The sequence below is a fragment of the Zootoca vivipara genome, chromosome 12 (assembly GCF_965207765.1).
Source record: "Zootoca vivipara chromosome 12, rZooViv2.hap1.1, whole genome shotgun sequence".
NCBI classification, from domain to species: Eukaryota; Metazoa; Chordata; class Lepidosauria; order Squamata; family Lacertidae; genus Zootoca; species Zootoca vivipara.
The window spans coordinates 35039893-35055614 of NC_142595.1; the positions used below are offsets into that span (position 1 = coordinate 35039893).

General features: G+C 50.5%; 1 protein-coding gene across 4 annotated transcripts in view; it reads left to right on the forward strand.

Annotated features, from left to right (window-relative positions):
- PLEKHA4 (pleckstrin homology domain containing A4) overlaps positions 1-15722 on the forward strand; it is a 41519-nt gene that overhangs the window by 21995 nt on the left and 3802 nt on the right. For 3 of the 4 annotated variants that reach the window (XM_035135463.3, XM_088656113.1, XM_088656112.1), the window contains exons 3-21: positions 419-529; positions 1271-1343; positions 2636-2736; positions 3364-3479; positions 4423-4686; positions 4878-5439; positions 5539-5616; positions 6162-6263; positions 7164-7232; positions 7511-7591; positions 7704-7853; positions 9254-9352; positions 10491-10593; positions 10720-10802; positions 11330-11443; positions 11545-11680; positions 12227-12282; positions 14423-14584; positions 15256-15424. In XM_035135463.3, coding sequence (XP_034991354.2) covers positions 419-529; positions 1271-1343; positions 2636-2736; positions 3364-3479; positions 4423-4686; positions 4878-5439; positions 5539-5616; positions 6162-6263; positions 7164-7232; positions 7511-7591; positions 7704-7853; positions 9254-9352; positions 10491-10593; positions 10720-10802; positions 11330-11443; positions 11545-11680; positions 12227-12282; positions 14423-14584; positions 15256-15424 — 2629 coding nt within the window. The remainder of the gene's footprint in view (positions 1-418; positions 530-1270; positions 1344-2635; positions 2737-3363; positions 3480-4422; positions 4687-4877; positions 5440-5538; positions 5617-6161; positions 6264-7163; positions 7233-7510; positions 7592-7703; positions 7854-9253; positions 9353-10490; positions 10594-10719; positions 10803-11329; positions 11444-11544; positions 11681-12226; positions 12283-14422; positions 14585-15255; positions 15425-15722) is intronic. The other variant, XM_088656114.1, reaches the window with a different exon arrangement.

Below are 15722 nucleotides of genomic sequence, written 5' to 3' on the forward strand. Positions count from 1 at the left end.
AGCCCATCTAGGAGAAGGAAACCTCTGGTCCTAAAACTCCGCTGCCTTGCAAGATATCTTCAGGAGAAGAGAAGGCTAAGGAGTAAAGCCTACACAAATCTGGAGTCCCTAGGACGGTTGGATGGCGCCTTGTGTGCCTCCTTCCAGCAACTCCTGCAACCAAGCTGGGGCCAAACATATTCATCTGCTTTCCTTTGGACCACATCCGTGAGATGGAGAGGGGGGAGGTCTTGTTGTCTGGGCAGCCCAGGACCTCCATGCATGCTGCCCAGGCTTGTGCCCCATTAGGCAAGGTGAGGCCAGAGTTTGACATCACCCCACAGAGGTGCACTCCATTGTCTTGGGACAGACAGATGCCAACGCTGATGGCGTGCTATTAACAACTCAGTATTGCATTTCACCATTTTGTCTTCTGCAGCCACGGTCAGCCCGGCCTGTCCGGAAGGTTCACGCTTTCGGGAAGAGGGCAAACTCCATCAAGAGAGACCCCAACTCGCCTGTCATCATGCGGGGGTGGCTTTATAAACAGGTAAAAGGAGTGTGAGAAACAAAGGGGGTTCCTTAGCTCAGAAGCAGCCAACATGGTTCCCTCCAGGTGTTTTCAGCCACATCTCCTCCCATCTGCCCCAACCATTGGTCAGGAATGAGGGGAGTTTGTTACTCACATAATATGGATGTTATCGCGTTGGCTGTGCATTAGCCTGAAGGATGAGTGGCTGGATGCTGGCATGGGTGGACCCAAATAGAGCAAGGGAAGCCAGAGCCTGCTGGTGGCATCACACACTCAGCGTCTGGCATTCTTGGGCAGATGTTAGAGCTCCAGTGTCGCAGCAGCAGGGGCCACCACAGATGAGACCATGTTCCCCACCACCACTGTCAGCGTTGCCAAAGCCGGAATAGATCAAGGTCTTGCAGAGATTTTGAGATCTCACCCAGAATTGTCATGATCTTGCCCCAAATCAGTGTTGATGGTGGTGCCACTCAATAAATAGCCAACGTCGTGTCATCTCCCTGCAAGGAAATCAGGATGAATCTTTGATAGAGAGGTCTTCTGGAAGTAGCCCATGTCCTCTAGCCAGGGACAGAATGTTTTCCCTCCAATTATGGCAAAAAGCAATGCGTGCGACTGTTAGCAGCTTTACTACCAATTTTGTAACCACTGATAAAACAATATGTTTGACGTAACCATGCAGAATGATCAGGGGTTCTCCTGGGAGTTGATGGCCTGGCCACCTTTGATCTCCCTTTTTCCTTTCCTTTCCTCCTCCAGGACAGCTCTGGTCTTAAACTCTGGAAACGGCGTTGGTTCGTCCTGTCTAATTACTGCCTCTTCTACTACCGAGGTAATTGGGATTTCCCCAAGGTTCTGCCAGAGGTGGGCGGAAGTGATGTCATTGTACTTTTGGAGGGAGGGCTTTTTTCAAGTCTCAGGCAAGGTAGGCTGCTCAAGCATCAGAAGGTGTGCCTCCTTCCTCCTTCTGTTGCTTTCTCAGCCCATAACATTCCTTATGGTCTGTCTGGGAGCAGAGCTGGGAAAATATGCTGTAGGTTGGGGTGGAAAGCTCATGGGCCTCCAGCTGTTTATTTGTTTTACTTATAAGCATATTTTTATACTACTGCATCAAAAAATATATCGAAGTGGTTTACGACAAGAATTTCTATATGTATTCTAAAAACCCACATGTCCTGTATCCAGATCTGAAAAGGGAGCGCTGAGAATTTGGTTGCTTTCATTTCATTTTCGACTCTGCTCCTGACTCTTTCTGGTGGAGGAGTTTAGCCTTATATATAACCTTTTTCTTCTGATCCCTCAGATTTGCACAAAACTGGATGTTATGTTCTTTCGGTCCATCAGATTTGCCCAAAGCCAGAAAACTGCACAAGCAGATATACAGTTGCCTGGCTCTGAGCTTTTGTGTACTTCTTGGGTGGGGGATATTAAAACAACAACAACAAGGTGCGCACATAGTTATCTTTGGCCATGCCCTGCTGGTGCTTAACTGGGGTGATAGAATCTACAAACTAGAAGGCAGGGAAAAACACAAATGGTATGAATAGGAAAGACCGAAATTGTTTCTCAAATGGAAATTAAAATACGTGAGTGTGGACTACTCCAGTGTAATTCAAACTGGCTGCGTGTGTGTGGATAAACAACTAAATAGTGCTCAGATGTGGACAAGCCCTTTTGCCCCCAAGCCCTTTTGTCCTATGGTTGAGAGAGAAGGCCTTGGACTCTTCTCCCTACCAGCTGTTTTAGGCAGTGGAGTGGACTGCTAGCCAGGTTTGACAGACTAGAATTGCTAGTTCAGGCCCCAGAGATCTTGAGGGCCCCACAGGGCCAGAGGGGAGAACCTGTGGCTCTTCAGACGTTATAGGGATCCAACTCCCATCAGCCCTGACCCTTGGGCAGGTGGCCTGGAGCTGATGGGAATTGGAGTCCCAACAACATCTCAAGGGCTACACAGGGTTCTTTCCACCTGGGCTTTAGGGAGAAATGCATTGAAGCGACGTCTTAGAATCATAGAGTTGGAAAGGGATCTCAAGGGTCCTCTAGTCCAACCCCACACAATGCAGGACTATCCTGTGACCTTTCCTTTGGCAGGGTTGGAAATGTGTGTTTGTGTTTGTTTTCCAGACAGCCGCGAAGAGAAAGTTTTGGGCAGCATCCTTCTCCCCAGCTATGAGATCCGGACAGCGTTTTCTAAGGAGAAGAAGAACCGGCGCTTCATATTCAAGGTCAGGTCTTCCCCCCCCCAAAAAAGTGGGATGCTTGTTTTCTTCCAAGGTCTGTTATTTTGCTGTCACCCAAGGTTTGTGGACAGCCATGAGTGATGGGTGAGAGATTCAACTTAGTTTGCATTTGAAAGGGAACTTAAGTCACACTGTGGAAAGCAATAGGAGAACCTGGACAGAGTCGCCCTTCGGAATCCGTATTTCCGAATTTTGCAACGCACACAGTGTGTGCGTAAATGAAAACAGCATACAAAAGGCATTATATTAGGGGGAATTGCTTTGCAAAAAATGTGTACATGAGGCAAAGTTGCACACAAACATACATATATTAGGAGAAGATCGGCGAATTTTCATGAAGGCTTTTTTTTTTTAAAGAAAGCTAATAAATCGCACAGTGATGTGGAAATGTGGAAAAATGAAGACTGGCAAAATGAGAAATGGAGAGAACCAAAACTGACAGATTCTCTCCTCCATTAGCCAGCCATGCAGAAAGCATACCAGAAGCCATCAAGCCCACACTCACCTCTGCTCTCCAGCTGTTGTCCACAAGAATTTCTGTATGCCTACTGCCCCCTTGAGGATGCATTGGGCTGCTGCAATGACCCGTCTTTTTCTTCTTTTACCTTCCAGGCTGAACATCCTGGCATGAGAACCTATTATTTCAGCGCAGACACCCAGCTGGACATGAATAGCTGGATCCGCGCCATGAACCAATCAGCCTCTGCCGAGTGCGACTATGGAAGCTAGTAAGGGTTGGGGATGAGTGTATTCTACGCACAGCCCTGCGCTGGCTGGCTGGCTGGCTAGCTAGCTATAACCTTGCCTCTGGGGTTCTCTAGTTTGGGGGTAGGACATGAACCCACCAAAAGAGGGACTGAGAAATAGGAACTATTGAAAGGGAAGCAAGTTCCATTATGGTCAGGATCGTGGAGAAATTAAAGGTGCAGATTTTTTAAAAGGTTTTCTGGGAGATAGATTTGGTTTGCTTAGGATGGGAGACTCTTCTTTCTGTTGTGGTCTTTTGGGGAGGGGGTGTCACCTATCAAGGACCACATCCAGCGGCCACAACAGATGTCCACTGTGGGGAGGAGGGCAAAGCCAAAAGCAGGCAGTGCTGCTGGCCTTTCTTCCTTTCAACCATCACCTTCTCTCTCTCCTTCTGCCACCCACACCATCGGCCTCTCCCTCCCCCCCAGCAGGCTGCCCGGAGAGGGACACGTTGCTGCTGCCAGACACCAAGACTCGTTACTTTGAGATTAGTTATGAAATTAGCCCGTGGACACACTTATCTTAGGAATGTGGGGTGTCTGGATTCATGGGTTACCCAGAAGCAACATGGGTGAAATGGGGAAGTTAAGCTGTGGGCTTTGAAGGAGCCAGCTAGGTTGCTACGCAGGCTGGTCCATTAGGGCGAAGCAAGGCTTGGCCCCGCCCCTCTCAGCCTGCCCTCAACCGCTCCACATCTGCCTTCCTTCCTGTCATTGACTCTCTGGCGCCACCTACTGTTGGGGTCCCTTCCCTCTGCCCTACCAGTCTCACTGTGTGGTTGGATGCTGGGTGGGGTTGGAAGGGGAGGAATCTTGATTTCAAATTCTCTGCAGGCAAAGGGGGAGGTCATCACAGGGGAAACTGGCACCTAGGCTTTGATATAGTCTTTTAAAAAAATCTTCCCTTCTGCACCTGCCTCAGCAACCGGAGGGGTCTCCACAGCCAGTCTGCGTCCACGTGCACCAGCTTTGAGGACGTCACGCTCACACAAAACGACTATGCCAAAAGCGCAGAATCCCTGGAGATCGCCCGTCTCTCGGAGGCACACGACGGGGAGGCCTCGTCGTCCGACAGCTTCCATGCGCAGGACAGTCAGCAGGGGACTCCACGCCTCGGGAGGACGTCGTTGTGCAGCTCGCTCAACGGCGGATACAGCCACATAAGGAAAGAGCAACCAGATTTAAGGTAAGTTGGTGGGTGGAGAGGCAGGGAGGGAGAGAAGGAGGGAGGGAAGAACCAGTTTTCCACCAGGGGGCGCCGTGGGGAGCTAATGATGATTGGCTCCCACAGGTGCTGTTGGGCGGGACTTGGATTTTCATGTTTGTTTGTTTGATTCTGTTCCATCCTATTTTTCTTTGCTCTGTTTCCATTGGCAGCTCCCTGTCTTCCCAGACTCACGGAAGCCCCTCCCCTGTCATCCGCCCCAAGCACTCCTCCCGGCCGCGGTCCCCCTCTGAGAGCCCCACGCCTTCCTCCCCATCCCGGACCCCTCAGCCTTCCCCTCTGCTTTCCATCCGCTCCTCTCGTTCCTACTCCCTCCCCCTGACCCCTGCTGAATCGCCTCAGATACCCGACGCCCGACAGTCACCCCCTCGCATCCGCAGGAAGCCCCCGAGAGCTGCTGCCACTGCCGCACAGGCCACCTCCTGTGAGGACCTGTCCTCCATGGCCTCCCTGAGGGGCCTCGGGCGCCCCAACACCCCCATGGGGCGCGTGGACATTGCCCCTGGCGAAGGCCCTCCCAACAACCCATACGCCACACTGTCACCCGCCACCAGGGGGCGCACCCTGACACCTGCTGACCGGTATGACGTGTTCCCCTCCTCCGAAGACCCCTATGGCAGGCGTTACACCCGGAGCCCTCACCACAGCAGGGCCCGGCCCGTGGGCGAGGAAGGCCTGACGCCCTCATTGGCGAGGCAGCTGCCGCCCAGCAGAGTAAGTAGAGGATGCGGCACCAGTGGGCATGACAGCTCTGGGTTTGGGGCTTATCTTGACTTCAATCCACCTGGGTGCTAACCTTTCATTTCCTGCCAGTTTGCAGACCGAGGTTATCTCTCCCCGCCAGCTGGGACGTCCCGTGCGCTGGTCATGTCTCGGCTACATGGGCGACTGGTGAGTGCCGGGGGCTGCGTTCTCCATCTTTCCTGTCCGCCATTGTCCTCTCTCTTGCCTTCCCCTCCCTGTGACATGAAAACAAACGAGTCCGTTGGCTTGAATGTCTCTTTCCCTGCTCATGACCTGGGCCGTGTGTACCTTGTACTTAACGTTTCTGAAATCCTGAGCCAAAGGAGTTTCAATTCTGCAGCAGGAAAAGCTCAATTCCGCAACTTGCGTAAATTATGCAAATGTTGAGCTACAAACTTGCTTCCTTTAAAAAACTGAAAACGTTTTTTTCCCTTTTTCTTTTAAGAAAGCTGCGTTGTGTGGCCAATATTATATTGCACAGTCTTTCAGTGCAATTTGTGGCATACCCTGTTTAGGGAAGCTTTTGATGTTTTAACATGTTTTTAATACTCTGTTGGGAGCCGCCCAGAGTGGCTGGGGAAACCAGCCAGAGGGGCAGGGTATAAATAAATCATCATCATCATACCACACAGTCCTGCTCATGAGCTTCCATGGCTACTCTCCCTAACACCTGCCTTCCCTTTCCCCTACAGATCACCCCCCACTCTGCCTCCTCCAGCTACCTCCACTTACCACCCCTGCCCCCCCTGCCTAACCGGCCCACCTCTGGGAAAAGGACGTCGTTGGGAACCACGGTATGTGATTTCATGCTTGATCCTCCCTTGAGTCTAGGACTTATCAAACGTTTGATTAGCAAAAAGAATAGGCTGGCCAGGAAAGGACAGCAGCACATTCTCTGAGCTCTGCTTTAATACCAAATCGTCCTCCTATCTGTCGTGGTTAACACTGGGCTCCACCATTTCCCCCCCATTACCTTAACACTGGATTGAACAACCCTTGAAGTAGTTGGTCTTGAAGCCATGGGCAACTTATCCTGATAAATACGCCCTCCTAATGCTAAACGCATAAATGTATTGGGCATATTTAACTTTCTTTCTTTTTTTTAAATATAATTTTTATTATTTTTCCATTTAACAATATATAATCCCATCCTTATTATCTACTTTGAACCTATCGACTTCCCTCCCTCCCGCCTCATGGCTTTCGAGATTAACCTTTATATCATAGCACTTTATGCATTTTCCAATTCTAATTACACTCATTACAAAATACCTCAAAATTTAAGTAAATATAAAAACGGAGAAAATTTCTCATTACAAGTCTTCAGGCAACCCTGCTAGTGATGTCAATTGCTTACCATGATATGTCAAATATCGTATAAATTTACTCCAGTCCTTTTGAAATACTTGATTGTGCTGGTTTCAGATTCTTCCCTTCAGCTTCGCCAGTTCCACAAAGTCCATCATTTTCATCTGCCACTCTTCTTTCATTGGCACTTCTTGTTGTTTCCATTTTGGAGCTAACAGAATTCTTGCTGCTGCTGTTGCATACACAAACAGTTTTTTATGGGCATATTTAACTTTCGCGGTGCAACAAGCTGCCGTTTCTCCCAGGAAACCATGTGGGAAGTTCGGGGGCTTATCCAGCCGCGCCTTTGCATGCTGTTCACGCCAACCATTTCTCTGTCTTTCCAGTGCCGGACTCTGGTGCGGGAGAGGAGCATCCATTCTGCCGGGGGGCAGCGGTTTGAAAGCGACACCGATGTACGCACTTCTGCTTCTTCTCATATCAAGGGTTCATTTGTGTGTTGCTGGGTTTTTGTTTTTGTTTAAAAAAAAGCTTTTAAAATTATTTGCATCCAGCTTTTCAAAAGACAACTGTTGTTGTTTTTTTGCAAAGTGACTTAGGAAGCATAGAGCATAAACATCACTTTGAGCAGGGGCAGGGGAACCTGTGGTCCTGCTTTTATAAAGCCATTATTGTATGTGTCGCAGCACCATCTGGTGCCTCTTCTTAGAATTGCACACCCCCCCCTTTCTAGGCTCTCTTGACAAAACTTTGCGGCCAGGACAAGGTGCTTCGTGGTCTCGAAGAGGACACGGCACATCTCCGGGCTGAAAAGGTATGTCTTACTTTACCGCCATTTCCTCTTTCCCTTACTCCTGCTATTAAACCGGCCGTCTGATTTATTTAGGCTTAAGTTGAAACGGTTGCCCCCCCTTTTTTTTTTACAGGAGCGGATTGAGAAAGCCTTGGAGGTGACACGCCTGAGGCTGGAGGAGTTTAAAGGCCAAGATGCCACGATGGAGAAAATCTGCTACCAGCAGAGGCAGCTGCAAGATGAGCTAGTGCAAACCCGAGCTCGCCTCTGCGATCTGGCGCTGGTGAGTTGCTTTTATTCCCATGCCGGGAGGCTGAGCTGAGAAAACACTGTAGCCAGGAGCAGAGGAAGGGGTGGGTGGTGGGGGTGGGCCACCACGGGTGTCACCACTGAGGGGGGGTGACAAAATGCCAGGCGGCACCGCGGGGCCTGCAGCACACCCAAGCCACACATCTCTCCTGGGAGAGATGCGGTGGCCTAGACGTGCGCAGGCTCCGCGCTGCCCAAGCAGTCCGCCTGCTGCTTCCCCCTCAGCTGTAGGGCGGCTGACTGGGAGGAGGCAGGCAGATTCTTTGGAGGCCCCACGGAGTGTCCTGCCCTGGCTGGCCCCGCCCCACGGGTGGCTGGCCCTGCCCCTGGGCATGCACACCACACCAGGCGCCCTAACGGCTTCCTCCGCTGCTGACTGCAGCCATAACCCCCAAAGTTTAGGTTGAAGGGCTGTGCTGAGAGAGCAATGGGATGCTGGCAGCAGCTGTGCAGTGACTAGTTCTCGGTTAATAGTGCAGATCAGAGATGAGGTAGCGGCTCCTTTCGGTTCCCCGTCAAAATTCCTCCATACCTCTCAAGTTGCAGCAAAGGTCAATCTACTTAAATTGCCCCTTGTCACCTCCTTTGAAGCCAAATCAAGAAGCTGGTCGCATGAGGAAGTCTCATACCCCAATTGCCTTGCCTACAATCTGGTTGAACTTTTAGACTTTTTTCCCTGCACCTGAAGTTGACCCAGCGTAGAGCAGGGACTCCTGCCTTTGACACTAACTTTTTTCTTTCAAGCCCCTCAGCCACAATGCTCAGGCAACACCCTCCCACTGGGGATACACAACAGCAACGTTTTGTTGCTGCACCTGCTTATCCCTTTTATTCAACCAATGTTCAAAGGTGCCTGCCCGGTACTTAGAGGGCCAGAACGTCTGTGCACAAGAAGCAGCAGGCTTACAGAGACCCCCAAGTTTACAGAAGTACAAAAAGCTTTGAGAGGGGGGAAACTTCAATGCATTTTGGGGGCACCCAATAAGGACTGAGAACGCTCAGTGTCCACTGACTGCTGAGTGACTATTGTTGTTGTTAGGGGGCAGTTGAACACAGAACGGGGGGTGGGAATGGATGTGAGCACTCCATACTGCAACATTTTGTTGCAGATCCTCTCTCTCTCTCTCTCTCTCTCTCTCTCTCTCTCTCTCTCTGTGTGTGTGTGTGTGTGTGTGTGTGTATGTGTGTGTGTGTGTGTTCATAAAATATTAGGCAGGAGGCATTAAAAAGGGCATCCTTCACATGAAGCGGTATAGCCCACCCAGGATTCTACGACCTCATTTTGCAGCAGGGGTTTACCAGGCCTTATCTGCAGTGAATCAGCACTTCATAAGGGATCTGGATAAGCTGCTGTTTTGTTCTTTCCCAACTCAGGACAGTGAACGGGCGTGGGAGGATTATTCCGCCTTGGAAAATGACCTGCAGATGGTGAAGGGCTCCTTGGAGCATATCCGAACTGTGGGGCACCCCCAGGTATGTGCTCCCCATTTCCAAACCTCTCCTTACCACTTTTTTGTGGTACTTTGCAAGCATTCGGGCTGTGCATAGTTGCTGCAAAAAAGTGACAAAACTCCAAATTCTGTACTCTTGAGAAGTCAGGTTTTGCAATCTGAGTACATTGTGCAAATGAAGACAATTTTATCATCTGTGTTTATTTTGAAAATATATACAGTGGTACCTCCGGTTGCGGACGGGATCTATTCCAGAGCTCCAATAGGATCCCGAAGTTTCCGCAACTGGAGGGAACACTTCTGTGCATGCGTGCGGCATGGTAGAGCACTTCTGCGCATGCGTGTGCAGCGAAACAAGGAAAAATACTTCCAGGTTTGCCGCATTCGCATCCTGAAGGATACGCAACCGGAGGTGTGCGTATCCAGAGGTACCACTGTATATATGTTCTGCTTTTCAAATTTATTTCTTTTTTTTTTCTGCTGGGTGGGTGGGAAGATGAGCTGTCCACTGAATATTAAAGTCCTCCTCTTCTGACCTGTGGAAATCCACCTCAGTCTCCATCCTGGCCCTGTATTTTCTGGGATTCACGTCTCTTGTTTATGTCTGCTGCTGCCACATGGGCTAAAAACATTATTAAAAAATTAAAACAAATTATAAAAGGCATTCTTGATTCCGTGCCTCATAACTGCAACCTGCTCAGTATTTGGTGAGATAATCCAACCCCAAAATGATCTGCCTCAGAAATAAATGGCAGAGTTGGAATTGCAGAATTGCTGCTAGATTGAGCTCATGGCTCTGATCTGGAGGTAGTGTGGGTTAGGGGCTTAGGTGGAAACATGGTACCCCAGGCCCACAGCTCAGCGGCAGAGCATCTGTTTTGCATGCACAAGGACTCAGGTTCTGTCCCTGGCATTTGCAGGTAGGACTAAGAAAAACCTGAACCCTTGAAGGGAGCTTCAGGCCAAACCTCTCTACCTGGGACTCTTGCCCAGGCCACGCCCTTTATCAGACCTGCATTGCTGAACTGGGAATGGAAAAGTCCCGCCCCCCCACCCATTCTGAGCTAGGCAGGTCGATGGCCTGGCTTGGTGCAAGGCAGCTTCCTATCTTTCCGCACTAATTCCTGTTTCCTCCAACTGTCTGATCCTTTCCTCCTTAGGACCAAGTAGCTGCCCAGCAAGATTTGTGGAGGATCCACGACATCCTGGCAGGACTGAGATCCAGCCCAGCCAACCACCACACCCTAGAAAGCAGAAGATCAGGTGCTGAATGCAGTACTGTCCTAGGAGCTGGGAGCCAGCAGCCCAGGAGGAGGAGGGGGGGGATCTTTAGCAGGTGTTGCCCCTTACGAGTCCTCATTTGTAACATCTGAACCATCTCCATTGCAGGTGTGTCTCCAGCTACCACCCCAACCCTGGATTCTCATCTGGGGCCAAGCCACACACCCCAGCAGCTTTGTGCAGGAGTGGAGGTATGGGGTTGGTCTCTTGGGTTCAAATGGCACGGTGGCTTCAACATCGAGACCTTTGGCTCCAAAGCACTTTGAAGTTAGGGGTTCTGTGTTTTAACTGTGGCTGTTTTAGTATTTCAGTGTTGGTGCCCCTGGTTTTGGTAAGCTACTCAGAAGCCCAATTTGGCATTAAACGGTGATATTGTGTGTGTGTGTGTGTGTGTGTGTGTGTGTGTTTATGTACATACTTTATGGCTAGATAAATAATATTTATTTCATGTACACAGCTTCATTGTACAGTCAAGCTCAAAGCAGTTTACAAAAATAGGAAAAGCATTAACAACAACAATTTAAAATTTTCAGAAGTTAAAATAACCATAGACTAAAAACAGATTTAAACTTGCAGGGTAGGCTTGTCTAAACAAGATTGTTTTGAAAAGGGAATAGTGAAAGTACCTGCCTGATAGCTGTCTATCTATAACACACACACAGGCAGACTGAGGATGCATCACTAATAATGTTCACTCTTTTTCTATGGGCGCCCGAAGGAGTTTGAATCATCTCCTCCTCCCAAATCCACCCTGTCCTTCCACGAATCCAGCACCAGCCACTTGCCAGCAATGGTGGGCCAGCTGGACAGCCCTCAAGCAGGGAATCCGCCTGTAAGTTTCTGCCCCAACAGCATCCTTGGTTCCCTCCTTGCAGCCTTGCCCACTTTCTCTTGGCAGCGCCTGAGGTTCGCTGATGTTGTGTTCTTTGCCAGCAGAGTCCGCCTGCTTCCTGCAGAGGGCAACAGGGGTCATCACGGCAGTCGGATGCGACCAGGCGGCCTTGGAACAATTCCTCCGGTGAGCCCGCAGAGTCCGAGAAAGTGAGGACAAAGGATGTGGTTGGTCCAGGTGAGAGAGATGTGGAAGGAACACACACAGAGTACCTTCTCGGGTCTCAAGTTTCAGCGTGGGTTGACTTGGGTACAGTATTTGACATTTGCTTCTTAACCCAGGGTGTGTTTTGGGTGCTGCTGGTTAGCAAGAAAGGCGGATCCCTTCATTCTTTTCACAGCTTTAGTTGCGAAACTGGATGCTTTAGTTGAGATTCCTGCATCGCAGGGAGTTGGACTGGTTGACCCTTGGTGTCCCTTCCAAGTCTCCCGATTCTATAATTCTATGAACTCTTACTTCCCTTTTGAATTACCCACCATTCCCTTTCCCCGCCCACTTTCAGAGTGCTGCTTTCCCATTGGTCAAGCAAGGATTCCGCCATTGTTGCTCGCCATTGGTGCTTAACCTGCCCTGATCTTGCCACAGAGTGTGATGCAGAAGAGCTGCCTTTTGAGTTGTGTTGAGGGCCTATCCTTGCCTAGGACAGAGGTGGGAACTAGGAGAAGCAGAAAACTTGGTTCTGCGCCCTCCAAATGAATGCTCTGTCTCCCTCCTCCTTTGCAGATCACGGAAGCCACATCAGCAAACTCTGTGACGATACTGAGCACAGCATAATCAAGGTACGTGGAGAACCCTCAGAATCATGGCAGCAAAGAATCTATGCATTGCCGGGGTGTGGTGTCCCTCCAGAACTTGATGGACTACAACTCCCATCATCCCTGTCCATTGGCTGGGCTAGGCTGTCTGGAGTTGATGGAAGTTGGAGTCCAAGCACCTCTGGAGGGCACTGTGTTGGTTATCCCTGTTCTAGTGCACAACGGGAAAGGAAGGTTTTGTTTTATTACTTATGGTATTAATATGTTTATGCTCCACTTTCCCTAAAAGGTTTGTAGTGGTTTGCATTGCAAAAAAAATAAAAAATACAATATAAGCTTTGCAGCTCCTGTTGAAACTAGAGTGGCTAATCGACATCTTGCAGGTGGGTGGGTCTGATCCAGGCCCCCAAGCAATGTTGTTGTTGTTTAGTCGTTTAGTCGTGTCCGACTCTTCGTGACCCCATGGACCAGAGCATGCCAGGCACTCCTATCTTCCCCTGCCTCCTTCAGTTTGGTCAGACTCATGTTCATAGCTTCGAGAACACTGCCCAAACATCTCATCCTCTATCGTCCCCTTCTCCTAGTGCCCTCCATCTTTCCCAACATCAGGGTCTTTTCCAGGGAGTCTTCTCTTCTCATGAGGTGGCCAAAGTATTGGAGCCTCAGCTTCAGGATCTGTCTTTCCAGTGAGCACTCAGGGCTGATTTCCTTCAGAATGGATAGGTTTGATCTTCTTGCAGTCCATGGGACTCTTAAGAGTCTCCTCCAGCACCATAATTCAAAAGCACCAATTCTTCAGCGATCAGCCTTCTTTATGGTCCAGCTCTTACTTCCATACATCACTACTGGGAAAACCATAGCTTTAACTATACGGACCTTTGTCGGCAAGGTGATGTCTCTGCTTTTTAAGATGCTCTCTAGGTTTGGCATTGCTTTTCTCCCAAGAAGCAGGCGTCTTTTAGTTTCATGACTGCTGTCACCATCTGCAGTGATCATGGAACCCAAGAAAGTAAAATCTCTCACTGCCTCCATTTCTTCCCCATCTATTTGCCAGGAGGTGATGGGACCAGTGGCCACGATCTTAGTTTTTTATGTTGAGCTTTAGACCATATTTTGCACTCTCTCTTTCACCCTCGTTAAAAGGTTCTTTAATTCCACCTCACCCAAGCAATACTCTTACCTATTTAAGCATGCAGGAACTACCAAGGAAAGAAGGCTCAGAGCCAGGTGATTAGCAGTGGGGTGATGATGAGTGGGAAGAAGAGGTGGAGAGAAGTTCAGAATCAGATGCTGAAGCGGGAGAGGAGTCCTGCTGTTGTAGAAGCCAGGGCATCTTCCCCTCCCGCTGCAAAAAGAACCTCCCCTCTTCCCTGGTCTCCCAGAACTAGGAGAGGCATTAAGGGGGCAGAAGAGAGGTTGGCTTCATGCAGGCAGAGTCCCCGATTGCTTGGGGAAAGTCCTGGAGAAGAAGGAACTAATGGCTGTGGTGAGGTGGGGACTTTCACTCTCGGCAACTGATCCATGGGGCCAGATCAACCGGGGATGAGCTGCTGTGATCATTAGGCCTGACACTCAGGCAAGTCTGTGCAGATCGTGTTCTTGCTAATAAATAGTTAACTCCAACTTGAATGGTATGATTTACTGCCAGCTCGATCCCAACAATGGATAATAAGGGAGGCCTCTAGGACTCTTGGGCTGTACCATGTACACTTCAGAGGCTGACAAAGATGGTGGGATGTTTTGAGAGAACGCCAGCATGGCTGGACACTGGCAGTAGCATAAAAGCAGTTGTTGAAAGCAAAATCCCATTGGTGGCAAAGGGAGGGAACCAGAGACTGGCGTTGTGTTCTGGTCTGATGCTGGATCCCACACAAGGCTGCCAGACCACAGATACGGTAGCTCCCAGGGAGCAACTTGCTCTGACAATGGTTGGGAGCAGATTGAGGCCCTGTGAGTCCGAGGGCTCCTTGCCTCCAGCAGTCTGCTCAGGGCTCTGATCCTGACTCAGCTCCCTGCTGGTGCCCCTGCGACCTCCAACTCCATGTCTGGATCACTGCTAGATTCAGGGGTCACGAATCTCAGGGTCATGAATGAGGCCAGGTGTTGTGAACAAGGGCCACTGGTCGACAGCATCTCCTAACCCCTGATCTTGCATCATGTCTAGGTCGTCCCCACAGAAGTGGTCGCCTCTCGCCGGCCTCGCATGAGTGCGCAGGAGCAGCTGGACCGGATGCAGCGGAACCAGGAGGCCAAAAGGAAATCGGAGGCAGCCCAGCCAAACGCTCTGGGCCACCGGCGAGACTCTCTCAAGCGCGGGTCCAGCCGGGTGGGTGAGAAGCCTTTTGGAGGGGGGCACCCTGTGCTCAGTGGGAAGGGGCCAAGAGGCAAGGGCGAGGTCTCAGTCATCTTCTACAGGGAGGCCCCACGTCTTTGACCCTGGATGCCACGGGACAAGGGGTGGGGATATGGTCAGAAGGGCAGGTGCCTGGGGGGGGGAGGAGGGGAGCTGCATCCAGTGGGCAGTGCTTGGGAGGGGGTTGGGTTCCTCATTTTCCTGCAGGGGAACAGGTGGGTAATGTGGCTGGGAAGCAGATATACCTTTGAGCTCTGTAAGAGGGAGAGGGAAGTCTCATCGCAGCTGGAGCATGGAAGAGGAAAGCCAGGACTCCTGGGTCCCAGAGAGAGGGCTTGGAAAGGCTGGAGTTCCTCCGGCAGTGGTGTGAGATGCCATGACTTTGGCTGAAGAAAGGCTTAAATCAGGGACTCCTGCCGTTTTATGCAGCAAAATGGGATTTTGTGTGTGTGTGTGTGTTTCAGAAGAGTCATCCACATCCTTAATTAAAACCACAGGGAAGGTTATTATTTTCGTGGTGTGCTTAAGTTCCAGTTTGGGTTGGTTGGACGAGGGGGCATGCTCTGACCTAAGGGGGCCGGTGGGGACAGAACAGCCTTGTTCATGCCCCGTTCCCCTTCCCCGTGATTTAATCTCTCCTTCAGCCCCTCCCCAATACCCCCCCTGAGCCATCACCCAAGGAGGGCGTGCAAACTGGGGGACTCAAGCCTCCTCGGTGCCCCCCGACCCCTGAGTGGGAGCGACAGCGAGTAATCCAGCTCTCCTACGCCCTGGCGACAGAGGCTTCGCAGCAGCGGGGGAAGCGCATCGCAGGTACTAGGAGAGGCAGTCGTGGCTTTCCGGGGTCTGTGGGATGGGAGGGTCAGGTAGTCAGGGGGTGGGACTCAAACCTATTCGTCTGAAACATTTCTAATCTTTCTTTCTCAATTCTCAACCTCCACCCCCCCCCCAAAAAACCACACCATCTTCCAGCTGCTGCTGGGCCTGAAGGTGTCCTTGCCCCGCCTTCTATTGGAATGCAACAACAGCAGCAAATGCCAAGCAGCCCACTCCATAATATATATGCCAATATCTCCTGTATGCTGTGCACAGAATTCAAGTGTCCATGTGG